Raw genomic sequence first — 17350 nt, forward strand, 5'->3', positions numbered from 1 at the left:
TATAAAATGAAGGCATTAAATCATACATAATTTTATAGATAAACGAATAATTTTTATATATGGTTGGTTTACGCACATGAATTTTACGCAACTAACCAACACCATCTGCAATTTGTACTTTTAATTCTATGAAAACAATAAATTAAGTAGGTAGACCTATGACTGATTAAGTGTACACTATTTTTGTCAGATTTCCACAGCCTACCTTTTGATTTAGGCGGGATTTAATTGAATTTTAAAAACTAACCAGCACCATCCGAAATTTGTATTTATGAAAACAAATAAGTAGGTATGACTGACAAAGTTTAGTATGAATTATTTATGTCAGATCTCCACAGCTTCGCCACTGCAACCTAGTTAGTTCATCTTTACATATTATTATTAATTTTAGTTTTATCCCTCTGAAGATCTATCACTTGTAATCAATATTGCCATAATATATACCTTATCTTACCTACATAAATTAGTCACGGAATTCAATATTTCTCAAACATAACAATTCTATAAATAATATAATATTTCGAATATAATTAAAAGAACCAACAGCAAAAGGCAGGCATCCAAATCGATAATACTGTATGTGTATTTACCTCCTGATGCAGGACCGTAGCCCCAGGGGAATACATGTTGGTTGAGGGGGAACAGGCTTCCGTTTCCTGTTTGACTCTCTGGAGGGCTGCCTCCCCTGTCCCTCCGCCCCCCACGCTCGGCGCCTCCGAGACGCCCACACCCCCAACGCCCCCCGACATCAAAGACACCTGGAAATCATAAAAAAACACGTGAATTAGATAATGTTTCTATAATATTATATTGTTATTTTGAAGTTCTGCATTGTTTTCATTTTATTGGGAAATAGTTGTAAATTCAAACCGATGTTGATGTCTACTCAAGTTGTAATAACGCAATTATAGGTATAAGAGAGCACTTTGAAACAAGAATTGTATTGGTTTCGTCATGTGTTTTTCACCAACTATAAAAAAAATACCTAGGTAGGTTTATTTACGGAATAACTCTTGCTGATGCAAATGATTCGAAAAATGCATCCGCAAAAGATGCACTTTAATATTTTCAAAAATATATAATAATTATGAACATAGCATGCATTCAATTTTTGAGTATGCATCTGGCTTGAAAATCTTGCATCTGGCGTATGGCGTTAGATTTAGCGTTTTTCCACACCGCAAACACCTGAAAACTTCTCATATGTAATAAAACTTTTATAAAAAAAAGAAAATGTTTTATACTTATATGTTTTATAAATTTTACGACATAAGTATTTCATTTGTTGTGAAATGCGAAGTTCTTCTTCGATATTTTGTTCTTGTAATAAAAGTATCTTATTATATTATGTTAGCAAAATAAAGAAAAAAAAATATTATGTTAGCAATTTTTGAAGTACTTAATAGTTTTTAGACACTGTAAAATTTGAGGAAATTTAGCATTTTTCTGCCATGTGGCTTATTTTCTAACCCTCTCTGGCATATTTTTGTGAATGACAGTTGGCAACACTGATTATAATACATTTCAATTAGTGGTTTTCATAGGAAGGAAGATAAAAAAATATCTTTAAAAAAATCACATGCAATCTTTGATCCCGGACAGAATCATAACATAATTTTATTTATCTCTACATTGCTGTGAATCTGAGTCGAAACAGAATACACTTAATCGAATCCCGTGAACACGTTATACCTACTATCTATTTATATATTTGTATTCGACACTTCCTTTCTAATGCATCGAAGACCCATAATAAATTTAGGAATCTACCTACCTTCTCAATTATTTAGATTGGGTATAGATAATCACTAAAATAAATAGGTAACGGATATCCAAATTGGAACGTCTAAGAACTTATCAGCCATAAAGAAAGGCTATTTTTTTCAAAAGTCCCGCGCAATTTTCGTCGCGGTGGTTTCCGTTACCTCCCACGGCCATTTTGAATTCCCGAAAAGCCGCGGCCGACCGCAGCCGTAGCCCCCCTCGGATCATATCGCTGTCCTCGCCCCCCCTGCCCCACACAGCCATCGCACGATAATTTATGATAAAAAATTCCAGCAGACATGCACGTGACCCTGAACTTGAACACAAATAACACTGCTAAAAAATCGACACACAGACGGACACCAACACAGGTAAAATATTGCACCACCACAAATGAACACATACGTTCTATTAGTATTCGAGCGGCGTGTCAGAGTGTGGGTGAACTGTTATGCATGCAGTCGGCGGCGTGAGACTTTTTCACGTATGAAACATAATAATTCCATAGTGTGTGTGGTATGAATAATACTAACATTACCAACGAGATAAGTTGCATCGTTTTTGGTGCAATGATCCAAGTCAGAACCCTTTTTCGAGATTATTGCAGTTTTTTTTCCTGTCCTTGAAATATATTTTTGTTTCGCTGTCAAGACTGACGCGATAGGTAGGACCTGAAAATTCTTTAAAACCTGTCAAATTCAGCTGAAGTGTCACAATTCGAAATTGGAATATTATTTCAATTTTTCTTTATTGTGTCTATGTACGAGTATACTGCCACCTATGTTGCTTCACTAGTAGCCAGAATCAAAATCAAATTAGATAAAATCTTTAAATTAGTAATTTGAGTTTAAGTGTAATACTTATCCAATTATAAATTCTATCACAATACCTACCACGATCCCATTTCTTTATACATTCCACTACGAGGGGGATACTGTAATTTCCCACCTGAGCTCGGTCGATTGTAGGCCTCCGTAGAAGGCATAAGTATTACACATCACTTACATAATTTTTTTATAAAAATCAAATAAACGGAAGTCAAATTGTGTGAAAGTGTTCACACGCGTTTCACTGATAATCGACCTACAGCCAATCCCATAACTATATTTGATATTTTGTTAATGAATTCAAAAAAATACGAGTAGCGTAACGTGGTATGGAAAGGTGCATGTTAAGCATAAAGCGGAAAGACCACAAAATGAACCAATGGATTAGGAAGCAGGCAAAAGGACATGTCGCTCGACGAGTGGACAGCCGTTGGACAAATGCCGTCATACAGTGGCACCTATGAGGCAATAAACACCCAAAGTGACGCCCTAAGATAAACTCATAAAGTTCGGAAGATGTATATGGCAGCGAAGAAATAGGGGGCGTAAAGAATGGGGGTGCTAGGGGAGGTCTTCGTTCAGCAGTGTATCCCCGGCTGACGGTGGTGATGAAATAAGATATGGTTCACAAAATGACACATTATTAAATTTCTACCACACAATGCTAAGAAAAGTTTTCTAATATGTACTTTGGTTCTTGTCGGTTTACAAGAAGCCAGCGGAAAACATTTTTTTTTTAATATACGATATACTGGATTATTTGTTAGGTTAGGTTAGGTTTTCATTTTTGAATTCACGAATTTTGCCAAAATCGGCCATGAAAATTGGCGCGGTTCCTACCTGGCTTCATATAAACCGACTTCTTTTAATTGGTGTTTTTAGTATTTGAATAGGGTGGACATCAGTCACGCGAAAACATTCAATTTAGATACGTTTCTACAAAAATAACGAGATTTTATAGACAGGAGTTTATAAAGAAAGTAATCCAATACCAGGAATAAAATGCACGTAACTTCTCTTCGTGCGGTGGAATTATTTTTCATCTACACACAAGTACCTATGTGGTGATGAGAAAACTGGTCGAAATCATTGTTTTACTTTATAATATGTCACAAAGAGCACTAATCGACCGCATTGACGCCGTAAAACAAGCTCCATCAACGAACTCATAAATTTCAGTGGCTGTACGTGGTTGCGGAGAACTGGGGACCGAGAAGAGTGGAAGGATCTAGGGGAGACCTTCATCCAGCGGTAGATCAACATTAAATATTAATTATTTTATGGTTTAATTCTCTATCTCATAATTAAAGTTATATTCAAATTTATTGTGAGCTATATTATATTACGTCAAGTCGTCAACAAACTATTAATACCTATTCATCGATGCCACGAGAAAATGCGGGATTTCATCCGCGCCACGGAAAAAAATCCTTTCAGGATTGTCTATGACGCAATCACCCGACTCCGACGCCCTTCCTCGGAGCGGAAGAAGGTGTGAGAACGTCTGAAAAGTCAAGGAATCCCCCACCTCCTGCAGGGCCCAACAGACGTCTGGTTTCGTAATGATTTCGCTTTCCCTCCACCGCGCAGGAAGTTGCCAGAAGTATCGGCCTTCAGTGGATATATCTCAAAGGGTTTTTATTAATATTTTATAAATAATTAAAAATCTAAATTGCAGTACTCCAAATGCACTAGGTACTTATCTCAAAGGGTTTTTATTAATATTTTATAAATAATTAAAAATCTAAATTGCAGTACTCCAAATGCACTAGGTACTTATCTAATAATGTTTTGAGGTAGGTACGTTTTAAGGCATTGCACCTTTTCGAGTATGTCATAGGTAAGCCATAGTCATTGATTTACCAAGGTCGTAGGTACCTGAAGAATAAAAGGACGCTTGTAAACAATCCTGCCCATAAACATCTGTGTATGACCGTACAAATATCATTCTTTCATAAACATACGTATACAACTGAATGTGGCATAAAAATTAACTCTACCTACATTGTAATTCAAGCGTATATTTCTTTACAGTATTGTTGTCATGGTCTGCTAACGTGTGCAGGTGTACGCTTGAATATACGACGTGTGTACACAGCATATTGATAGTGATTGAAAAATTGTTCCACATTTATTGCAAAAAAAGGTGCATTCTGCAAATTCGCGTTCATGCATTTTACCAATTCAGCAAAGATGTCCACTTTATTAATTTCGAAAGCATTTCGTCACCTCAATACTACAACTAGATAACTCTGATTTGGTCAATGTTGGGGAAATGAAATTTAAACTTTACTTGATTTACATAAATCTAGGCTATTGCCTACAATTATTATTTAAAATAAAAATGGAAAATTGTGCTTGTCTAATTGGGAACAATTAAATAATGTTCAGTTGTATGAAAAAATATTGTACTTAGAAATGTTATTTTATTAATTATTTAATGCATTTATGGTTTTAAATTTATCTAATATTTTCAAACACAAAATTAATACAGTTCCCATTCCCAATGACTTACCTAGTTGTATCATTTCGTAGAGAATGATATGTAGAATCATATTCAATAGCTATCTCAAAAACTGGAAATCAAGTTATCTAGTTGTAGTATTGAGGTGACGATTTATTTCGTAGAAGAATTCCATTTTACAAATACAATTAAGCGTTTATTTTTAGCATATAGCTAATTGGGTTGTACCTAATATCATTATAATGTTGTCTTGATAATAATGATACAACCAAATGCATATCGAATAAAAAAATAAGTAGTATGTGACATTTGTATTTAAGTTGACGTCCTGTATAATATCTATATGTAGTTATAGTAAAGTAATTTGCTACAAATAAATAATATTATTTTATTTTCAAAGGTATGTGTGCAAACTGTGTTGCCAGATAGTTCATCTTCTATTATTGAAAAAATGTTCACGCTTGAGGGATAAGACAAGGGATACATTGTGAAAAATGTCAGGCGAGAGAACACCAAAGAGTCTGGTCAGAATAGACGAGTAACACAGTGAATGCAAATGAGAGCCAGACGAAGAAATGGTGAATGACACACGAAGAGATAGGAAACGTTATAAACTGGATAAAGAGGGCGAGGAACAGTATCAGTTGAGGACATTTCTGAAGATCTTGTGAAATAGTTCTGACAAAGAAGAAAAAATAGACACGTTTTTAAATTAGATAATATAAAAAAATCAAAAATAGCTATATATTTTATATTTAATTAGCTACTGGCCAATTAATGAGGCACGTGCTTCAAAATATCTTTGATATATTACGACAATGTCGTGGATTTTCCTTTAAAAAAACATTACATAACATAAAAAACAAACTCGACAAAAAACTTCCATAAACGGAAAAAAAGACCAGACTAATTTACACGAAATTTAATAAAACTTTCAAAAAGCAATTTCATATCTAACAAGGCAGACATAATATTAGATAAGTACCTACTCGGAATTTTGTCTTGGAAATTTTCAGAGTTGCCAGATAATTATTACCAAATCGGGATTTTTACCATCGTCACAAAAATCGGTATTTAGGTTCAAAAAGCGGGACGGCTTAAAAAACCCACAGTTCAATATTTTCTGATGTTTATTTCTATAATATCAATCATAAATAATACAACACAAACCACAAATCTTTTTAACTAGGTACGAGGGTGGGTCAATAAGTCCTTAGAAAAGCCGACAGGTGGCGCGACTAGTACTGTAAGCGGTTTGTTTTCATGCAGCGGCACTACCGATTCAGTATGCTGCGAAGTTTCAATCAGATTGGTCGGGTTGTTGTGTGTTTCTCGTACATTTAAAAAAAAATTTGCTTGTGGAAAATGGAAAAATGGAAAATGGAGAAAATTGAGTTTAGAGCTGTTATTAAACATTTTAATATAAAAGGGTTAACAGCAAAGGAAATAAAAAATGAGTTGGATTCAGTTCACGGCATATCTGCTCCTTCACTTGCAACTATTTATAACTGGTTAAATGAATTTAAACGTGGTCGTACATCAACAAAGGATGAACCACGCTCAGGACGTCCTGTAGAGGTGACTACACCAGAAATGATCAATAAAATCCACGATATGGTGTTAAGTGACCGAAGATTAAAGTTGAGTGAGATAATTGAGGTTACAGGGATCTCAAAAGGTAGCGTCATTTCTATTTTACATGACAAATTGGGCATGAAAAAAATTTCTGCAAGATGGGTGCCGCGTATGCTCACAGTCGACAATAAACGCAATAGGGTGGTGGCCTCTAAAGCCCTGTTGTCGCTCATGCAACGCAATCCGGATGAATTTTTTCGTCGCTTTGTGACTGTAGATGAAACATGGATACACCACTATACTCCCGAGACGAAAGAACAGTCAAAGCAGTGGATTGCGAAAGGCGAACCATGTCCAAAGAAGGCGAAAACCGTAAAATCAGCTGGTAAGGTTATGGCTACTGTATTTTGGGATGCACGTGGAATTATTTTCGTTGACTATTTGGAAAAAGGAAAAACAATAACAGGGGATTATTATGCATCTTTATTGGACCAGCTAAAAAACAAAATTGAAGAAAAACGGCCTCATTTAAACAGAAAAAAATCCTCTTTCATCAGGACAATGCCCGTGTTCACACATGTTTACGATCAATGGCTAAAATTGAAGAATTGAAGTTCGAATTGGTCGACCACCCACCGTATTCGCCAGATTTAGCCCCCAGTGACTTTTTCCTTTTCCCAAACTTAAAAAAATGGCTAAGTGGACAACGTTTTTTTTCAAATGAAGAAGTCATCGATCGGACAAACGCTTATTTTGAGGACCATCCGAAAACTTATTTTTCTGACGGTTTAAAAAAAATTGAGAAACGTCTAACCAAGTGTATTGAGCTCCAAGGAGATTATGTTGAGAAATAAAAAAAAATACAAAAATTAAAACTGTTTTAATGCTTTTTTCTAAGGAATTATTGACCCACCCTCGTACCTAGGTAAATAAGGCAATTGGGTTCGTATTTTCCCCTCTCAAAAAAAACGTATATTCCATGCACTGTTAAAGGTAGTTACTAGGTAGTAAAAAATATTTCTTTAAAACTTTGAACGTAGTACTTTTCCATGTTTTTAATTACGTAACTTTATAAAATACATGACAAACAGATCTGTTTTCAAATTTAGCCAAAAAAGCTCTTGTACCACGACTCACACAAGGCTTAATATTAATTTAAGAGATATAATATATGTAAATAATTATTGAGAATAATATACCATATTGATTGATCCTCGTACTTTTTTGATATTTGGAAAAATAAAGATTTTTTTGCCATTATAATTTCAGTGAGATTGACCGAGTTTCAACGATTTTTTGACCACACAAAGATTTTTTTATTATTGTAATTTAGCATCTTTTAGTATCTACATCAGGGAACTCAGAAATAATGGGTACCTACTGAAATACATAACGGGTAAGGCGACAGCAGGTAACCGACTCGAGTGAGGAAGAATCCTTGTTAAACTTACACACGTGTCAAGAATACGTTTTACGTCGAATACTGAAAACTGCTCTCGTTTTATGCATTCACGCTCATTTAATGTTGGTGTATTACACACACTATTGCACGTGCATAATGCGTGCTTCATTTTCGTAGGACACTCACACATTCAAAACCATGCATCAAAATGTAGTGTATTTGAATATTGCCTATCGGAATTCTATTTATTATATTCTGTTCTTTGGCCTAACGTGTGGTAAACCTGCATCAAGATGCGGCGTATTGAATATAGCCTATCGATATTCTATTTATTATATGGTCTGTGATCTACATATTATAATAATATGTATATCATACGTAGTCTATGGACAATTACTTTTCTAAATAATCTATAATAAAGTAAACAATCAAATATCTGCAATTATTACTCTGCACAGTGATCTCCGAATCATTTTCCATGACATGGAGGTATGGATGTTAAGTCATGAGATATCACGGATAGTTCAGGATTTTTAGTTGTGGTTATACCTATTCCTTGAAATGACATGGTGATCTTGTGTTCTGTAAAGATAACAACTTTAAAGGCAAAGATAAATTACCATTTTCGGTCCCAATCTAAGGTTATATATTATATTAACAGGTTTTACCAACCCATCGGGTTCTTGCTATGGTATGAAAAATATTAAAAGCAACATGTTATTCAAAGCAACGTCCACGACTTCAGAGAAGGCCACTCTGGCACTACTCTACCGCGGGGCTTTATCAAACAGTAAATTAATATAATAATATTATGAATATGTGATTGGATATGTATTGCTGCATTAATTCGATTGAATTGTACCAATTAAAAGATGTGATGTATGTATAATTAATTGCTGTAATGCTAATTTGATTCATCATTTAATTAATTAAACAGATATGGCATATGAAACGGCGGTGGCGAACCTGTGGCACGGGGACGCACGAATATTCTGGTGACACGTGAAATAATTTGACAATTTTAACCGGGACTGCGCAATATATCCCGGAAATTTAAAAAATCACCCGAAGATAAGTAGCACTCATTGACTTGGCAAAATTGAGTAGGTAATCGACTTGGATTCTAAATCAGAGCATTGAAGCGGACCCTTTTTTGAGTTGCTTCGCTCCAGCTCCGCTCCGAGACCTAATACTTGCGCCGGCTCCGCTCAAGGTAAAAAGTTTTAATAAGTATTATATGTATACAAATGTTTAAAAAAAAAAGTAGTTTTGAAATAATCGTCATTTTCATTATTAATTCTATTAAACAAAATTCCGACAGCACATCGTCTCTCATTATTTGCCTCTTCTGTCAAAAAGTGAGGTTATTTATCACTCGGCAGTATTACCATATCTCAAACAATTCCAGTGTTGCAAAGTGTCAAAATATACCTACTATTTTCATTGGATTTTAGGACGAAAATTTAATAATAAAAAAAACATCCAGAGCAGTGGACCACTACAATTTTTCAGTGTTCAGGCTCCGCTCCTGCTCCGGGTAAAATCCCATTGCTCCAGTGCTCCGTGCTCTTGCTCAGAGCTCCGCTCCAACGCTCTGTTCTAAACGCATATTTATTTTAGTTTCTTTTAGTCGTATGGCATCAAAAGGTGAATTTAGATATTACACGTAGATTTCGCCAGTGGACGTTGCTCACAAAAAGTGGACGTGAATACTTCAATCATGGCCCACACAAGGTGGGGCTGAGAGAGGTCTAGCCTGGGGCCCCGGCATGGCGGGTCGACCAAATACGTGAGATAACACACATCACAAATTTTCTCAAATAGAAAAAAAGTCGCTATTTTACTTGAAGAAACATTTACAAATATATTTTGACTACATGATGCAATTCGATGTAATATGATGATTGTTATAATTAATTGATAACTCACAAGTAGAAATCTATATATTTATCGATGTAGTATTTCAGTAATTATTTTCAAAGTGTGCATTCGATGGAGTTTTACAGCAAATCCTTCCGAGGGTATTTTTCTTGCCGATAATACGTCGGAACATCGTGAAGGTTCTCCATTCCATTACGGACAAACTTACGAAAATCTTACTCTATGGCTAAAGCATTTACGCTAAATATGACCATAGACTCTACCTTTCTACGGAAAATAGATTTTCAAAATTTGCTATGACAATTTTATTAATTTAGACGTCAAAATAATGCACTACATATTTGAACGGCCGTTTTCCTGTTTTACCCTTAATTCACACTGTACGGTTTTAACCGTACGGAAAAAAATCGAACAGTAAAAATCCAAATCGGCAACAATTTCACGCTCTTTTCACACTATGTTTTTTTTCCGTCGCAAGCTCAGTTTGTGGTTGAGTGTTGTGCTGTGCCGTACGATTTAAAACCGTCTAATGTGAAAGCGTGCATTGGGTCACGTACACAACTGAGTCATCGGTGGCCGTCCGGGCGCCGTGAATACAGTGCCATGGACGGCTGCTATACGACGCCATTTCGGTTTTTAAACGTCGCCGTATAATGTGAAAAGGGCCATGCTCTTCTTCACGCCAATCCGCCACGCCGGACGGTCACCGATGACTCAATACAACACTCAACCACAAACTGAGCTAGTGACGGAAAAAACAGTGCATAAACTGTACAGTGAGAAAAGAGTGTGAACTTGTTGCCGATTCGGAATTTGACCGTTCGATTTTTTTCCGTACAGCCAAAACCGTATAATTTGAAAGGGGGATAGTGGACACCACATAGGGCCGTCAAAAAAGTATGGATACAACTTTCAATACAATACTTTTTCTTTCGATATGACGTTTCTAGACACATCTCTTTGTAACTGCATGCTTATTTACTGTGAATGAAGCATTAATTCAATTCACCAAAAGTAGAAACTCGCTCTACTTTGTTCCCTGTCGATTTGGATGTGACGCTTATGAAAGCAATATTACTCCTTTCACTATGAATGAATCATCCGCGATGCACAATCATAAACATAAAAAGGTTTGCACCCCTGAAATGGAATAAAACGTGCCCGATTTCAAACGTTTTACGGCAATGCTTGCATCATATCCGTTACCAATCGAGTGAGCATGTTAACAATAGGACACACGTGACAATCATACTATTATTAAAATATTGAAATAATTCAAATGTTATAAATATAAATAAATGATATAGGTACAGAATATAAGGAGTTAGTTAGGTCCTATCAGATGTTGTAACCGAGAATTCTTGAGCATTTTTCCAAAGATGTTTTTATTATGAAATCCCATTTCTCAAGAATTTCAAATGAGATTTTCGAATTTGAGTCCCCACATGTCCTCAAGTCTATTTGTTTATTGTTAATTTGTTTTAATTGGCAATTGCAAGAACCTAACTAGGTTAAAACTAAAAATTTGGAGACACTGACTCAAAATGACTAACTATGGTCGCCAATATGAACAGAATTAAAACTAAATAAGTTGCATGGTGTTAAGAGATTTCGGCGTTCTTAGTGGATGTATCGGTAGCTGAAACGTCAAAGCACTGAACCGGATTGCGTTTGTTATAGGTTGAAATACGTTTAATAAAAAAAATCTATTAAAGATGTTTCTGATGTTTAAATGAAAAATATTTATAATTTTTGTGATTGAATGCCATAGATTTTTTTTTTTAATTACCTTATTATTAACGAATTTGGACAAAACGGCAGTCATAGACAATAATATTATGCGCATTTTTAGAGTTCACCTTTCGAGCCTACCTTATTGCATACATTACGGTAGACGGGGATGAGGTCACGTCAGGTAAAGTCTATACAAAAAAATCTGCATTCCTCGCACACTAATCCGATACATACAAATAGTTGAACAGAGATGGCACTGTGGCATTCATACATATACGACAGATGTCGTTGGCAAATTAAAAATTATTTTTCTTGGGGATGTTGGCTTTAAATAATCGCCTAGTATGGAGTTTTCGCCACTGCTACCTACTGAATTCAGTTGCATGTTACATGCCATAGCGACATAATCTAGCGAAAGTAAAGTTTGGAACAAGTGTGTAATAGCTTCAGACGAAAACGAAAGTATGAAGTCGTGAATCATGGGTAGGCGAGGTAGGGTAGAATGCTGCGGAGGATGTAAACAGAAAGGGGGGATTTGTGAATGAGCGGGTGGTGCAGGGTGTACTCACGAATGCATGCAGTAACGGCCGGGGGCGTAACAGAAAAGCATGCAATATCAACACATAATATGTATTTACAATCAATATGAACTTACTTATATATCTCGTAGAAATACTGGTAATTTTAGACTACAGTATTATAAAACGGTTCCTACATATAAAACACCCCGTCAAAATGCATGTCATTTAGTATTTATATTTTATACCATAATAAATATCTACTTTACGAAAGTTCTCCATTAGTCTTGGGGCTTCTGTAATTAAACAATAGTCCGTCAGATTTTGAATGACGGAATTGAATGGCTACCTGAAATACATACTGTATGTACTCTCTAATCATGGCTAACTAAGTGTGTTGATTGAAACCGTGGCAGACGGCCTGTGTAATGTCTTGAATCCAAGATGGTGGCCGCTGCAAACACGATAATGAAAATTCTTAGAGCTTTGGTACGACTAGCTTTCGCGTCTTATTAATCTGTTTTGTAGCTGCAACTGAACTTCGCAAAAATCTGAAAAGACCGAATAAAACAGACCGAAAGAAGAAGAAGACTAAAATGGTAATATAAATCTATTTAAAATCTATTTTTGAGCCAGTTGTGTGCAGCCGAAACCAAACTTTAACTATTATTATAAAATTAAATATATAATATAGCGTTATAATTTTTACTATTATTGACATAGTTTTTACATCAACTGTATCATTATTTAAATTAATACTATTGACCGAAGGTAGGTACTTGATGGAATTTGAATTTTATTTTTAATGGATTTAAGTTTTGTACTACCAATTCCATTTGAGTGGATAGAACTCAAATGGAATAGTACAAACCTTAAATCCATTAGATGTATCTAACATTATTTATAGTCCAAAATAATTGTTGTGCAAACGTCGGTAGGCTAAATAGTAAAAGCATTACCCTTTTCAAATAATGAAGTAGACAGTAAAGTTGTCAAGTTTCAAGGACAAACACCACCAAAATTCATAAAACAAAACTTTGTACTATACTAAGCCTTTATGTGTTATAAAAGATTCCATATACCTACTTGGATATAGTATTTATATTATATGTGTATGTGAATCCTAATAAATACGGGGGCTCTGCTGCTTATAGAATAAATATACGAATATATGTTAGCATTTTTACCTATTTATTATATTTCGTAAGGTTAATTATAATCTTTTAAAATTTAAATAATCGTCTAGTACCTATATTATAGTCTGCGCTACTGATGGGTAATACAATATAATATAGTGCCAATATACTATAGCCTATTATACACTATACCTAGACATTAGTTAGTAATATCAAGCATAAAATAGACAATAGCTATTAGCCCGGCGTAGACGCGAAAAGCTCCCGCTCTACGGGCGTAGAGGGGCGTAGACCGTAGACTGCAGCCGTAGAGAGAGACAGAGGTAAATGCATGCTATTATTATGTGGATGGGAAAGCTAGTAACGGAAATATATTTGGGGTCAATGTAAACTCCGCATTTCTGTTGCATTCGTTGCCAAACAATGCGCGTGTGTCGGTGCACGGGATGTATTCGCACCGACCAACACCGACGAACACATTTTTATATGTTTGCAATCGACCATTTTGTATTGAGTGCCGCCATTTTACAAAGTATACTGATTTCACGGAATTTTACATTTTAAGTATTAAAAACATACGTCGATTTTGAGGTTAACTATGATTGTTATTTACATGGGTGGGAAGCTTTAACCTGTGTGAACTACATACATTACAAGTACTAATATAATATAAATGTTTTCCTTCTTGCATAAGATTATGCGCAAAGGTTTTAGGTTTCAGCTTTCGAGCCTACGTATTGCATACATTTCGGTAGACGGGGCTGAGGTCACGTGACCTGAAGGACTTACAAAAGAAATCTGAATTCCTTCAAAATAATCGTATAAATACAATAGTAAAGTTGAAGACAGGTGGGCGCTGTAGCATATTTTTATTTATTCTAAATTCAACTTGTATTGTATTTTGGTACTTGAAGATTCTGACGATAATATTTCTAAACTATTTTTTTATTCAACGAATAAGACATAAGATTTGAAAATGTAACATTATGTATACCTAAGTATTCAATATATAGAATGTTCATTTATATTGAATATACGTCATATTATATCTATTGTAGGTATATACTTGGAAAAATATAGTTTATTAAGTAAACGTTAGTAAAACTTAGTTATACATAAGTCTAAGTAGGTTCGTAATAAAAACTAAATAATGGGGTAATCCGCGACGTCAGTTTGTAATTAAGGAATTAATTGACACCTACCTTAATTTAATATAAGAACTAAAACAGGTAGCCAACATTATTACACGATTCGATAAACATTTCATGTACCTAACAACTACTAGTTAAAATCGTCGTAATTAACTAAGATGTCCGTAGCTTAATTGGAAATGCATACTAGCGCGAATCCAGCAGACACAGGTCCAGGTCCCGTCGGGTGTCGTATTTTTTCAACAAAATGATTATTTCTAGTGTGTACCTATATGCATGAGCATGAGATGTTTTCAAATTATGTATAAATTTTTCTTAACCCTTTAATGTTTTTAGTTTCTCTTGGAAGGTAGACTACAGTAGCCTTCTTCGCTGTTGAGCTCTAGATACAATAATTAGCTGTCAGCTTCACTTTCATATAAAATCTATGTAGGTGTAGGTTAAATCTTCATATACAAGGGGATTTATTTAAGAAAAAAAAGGAGGTATTTATTATACCGTGTCATGGAGGTAGTACCATGTAACAGAATTTATGTATGTTTAATTAATAATTGGGTGGTGTGGGTTTTATTCCGTCGATTATAAAGCGATAATATTCAAATTAATCATCTCAGTGCATTAATTAATAATTTGTATGATTTTATAATGAAAAATCTGCATGAATTGCGTTGCATTATTTTATTATTATAGTTGTGCACAAAAAGCATTCCCGGTTTGGCTGCAGTCGGCATAAAAAGCGGGAAAAAAAAATGAACAACCAAAAGAAACCACGATGACTCTGTTGCATGAACATTTTCTTAGAATTGTTCGGATCGGTAGACCGGTGTGGAAAAATGTATCCGATTGGCAGAGGTGCATTTGCCGAATCGCCGTTCCACCTTAGACAAATATTTATAAAGAACATCTTCTTTATAAGGATAATTTATTCGGCAGAGAGTTTTTCTTAAGGGCGGACGTGCTCAGCGTGGGTCAAAATTGAGCTATTTTCTATTTTCAAAGTATGATCCTGGACATACCTTAAACGTTGTAGGTAATCTATTTATATAATTTTGAAGCCTTATTATCCTTTATATTTATTTTAAACATTTGATGACTGCATAAAGTATTTTTATTACATAAAATAGTATTCTTTTAAACCTCTCGCTCTAATGTTTTAGAATATAGTCATATTTCAGTAGATAAATGTGCAGTGGTGTTAAGATTTTTCACATTTATTAAATTTTAAACGCATTTATAAAACCATCAGTATAATTTATATCGACATTATTATAGTGAAATATTTACGATAAAAAATTATATTGATAATCTCTGTGATCCCAAATTTGACAAGAATTAAGCATTTTATTATTCAAAAAATGGGCAATATTAACACATTTGAAGATAATTCTAAAGATGCTAATTATAAGCTATGTCTTTGACCATTCAAGTGTGATAAACATCCTACGAATAATGATTGCTTTATAATAACTATTGACCTAAGAATAAGGTAGTGTTTTTTTGAAATACGCCATTTCTTTTGGCATTCCCCAGTGGTTAAGCTACAACATACGGCCGTAGCCATAAATTGACAAACTATAATTGAAGTAGGGAGGAAAATGATGTTAACGCGCGTGTTTGAACATGTACCTAACCGATTTTTTTAAACGCATTTCAGTATTTGAGATTTCGGCTTTCGGGATTTCGGCCATTCGGGATTTCAGCATTCGGGATTTCGGCCTTCGGGATTTCGGGATTTCGGCCATTCGGGATTTCGGCCTTCGGGATTTCGTCCGGCACCCTTGGATAAGAACACCATTTGCTAAATCCTTAAAAAATGATCATACTACGTGGGCAGCTCAAGAAGAAATGATTGATATTAGATCAGATAATTCCTTTGAAGTCGAATTTAATGAAAGAAATTTTGAATAAGGCGACAGCAAAAATATCCGTCAATCGCAAAGGCAGCATTGTTAACCATAATTCAACAATTACCTGCCAACGTGGCAAGGGAGGGTGAATCGAAAGGCACGCGATGCGATAGAAGTCACCAAGCAGATGAAATGCCAATAGACTGGACATGTCGGTCAGCGAGTGGACAACCGCTGGATAAATGCAGTCATACCTACAATGATATCGAAGAAAACCCGCTGGATCGACGAACTCATTAAGTCCAGTGGATGTACGTGGCAGCGAATAACTATGTACCGAGAAGAGTGGAAGGGGCTAGGAGAAGCCTTCATCTCTCAATTCTCGACAAAGTCAGTTTGTTATTTATAGTTTGACTTTTTAAGCGCCCGGAAGTTCCGTAGACCGTTGAGACTAAAGATGAAAGAAAGACAATTTTAATGTTAAGATTTTTTTATTTATTGAGTATTAGAATATTCTAAATTTTTAACTCTAGCAATCTTTTTTTCGTGCCGTATTCAAACAGGAAATACACACAACGCCTTACACCTCGCGCATAAGTAAAGCGGTCAGACTCTAGACCAGTGGTTCTCATGTGCGGCCACCAGCGCTTAACAGAATAAATTTTCAAAAATTTATTGAAATTGGTTGAATACACATGACCTCTCTTAAATTTCTTTCCACGTTCAAGTGATCCATTATGTGTTTTTGTGATGAGATCATGTGTGAAATAGTCCGTTTCTGAGAATAAAATCAATTCAAAGAATTGGCAGCAATTGCTTTATTAATATTGTCGATTTATCCTACTACTGTATACTGTGAAAGGTCATTCAGTGTCATGCACTTCATAAAAAACAAATATCGAAGCCAGTTGAAAGATGTAAACTTAGAAGGAGCCATGCGGCTCGCATTGGAAAAAGGAGTATTTAGGAATTTCAATTAGCGTTATTTTTAAATAAATAGATATGTACTACAATTTCAAATGTCTATAATTAAATGGACTTGTCTATAAAT

The 17350-nt window shown here is 35.0% G+C and overlaps 1 protein-coding gene across 3 annotated transcripts in view; it reads right to left on the bottom strand.

Moving 5' to 3' along the window:
- ERR (estrogen-related receptor) overlaps window positions 1–17350 on the bottom strand; it is a 151771-nt gene that overhangs the window by 12238 nt on the left and 122183 nt on the right. For all 3 annotated transcript variants that reach the window (XM_085948615.1, XM_085948616.1, XM_085948614.1), the window contains exon 2: window positions 591–758. In XM_085948615.1, coding sequence (XP_085804741.1) covers window positions 591–749 — 159 coding nt within the window. In that variant the 5' untranslated portion in view covers window positions 750–758. The remainder of the gene's footprint in view (window positions 1–590; window positions 759–17350) is intronic.

This window comes from Rhyacophila brunnea, unplaced genomic scaffold (genome assembly GCF_057557595.1).
Source record: "Rhyacophila brunnea isolate RB1 unplaced genomic scaffold, BYU_Rbru_1.0 scaffold_20, whole genome shotgun sequence".
NCBI classification, from domain to species: Eukaryota; Metazoa; Arthropoda; class Insecta; order Trichoptera; family Rhyacophilidae; genus Rhyacophila; species Rhyacophila brunnea.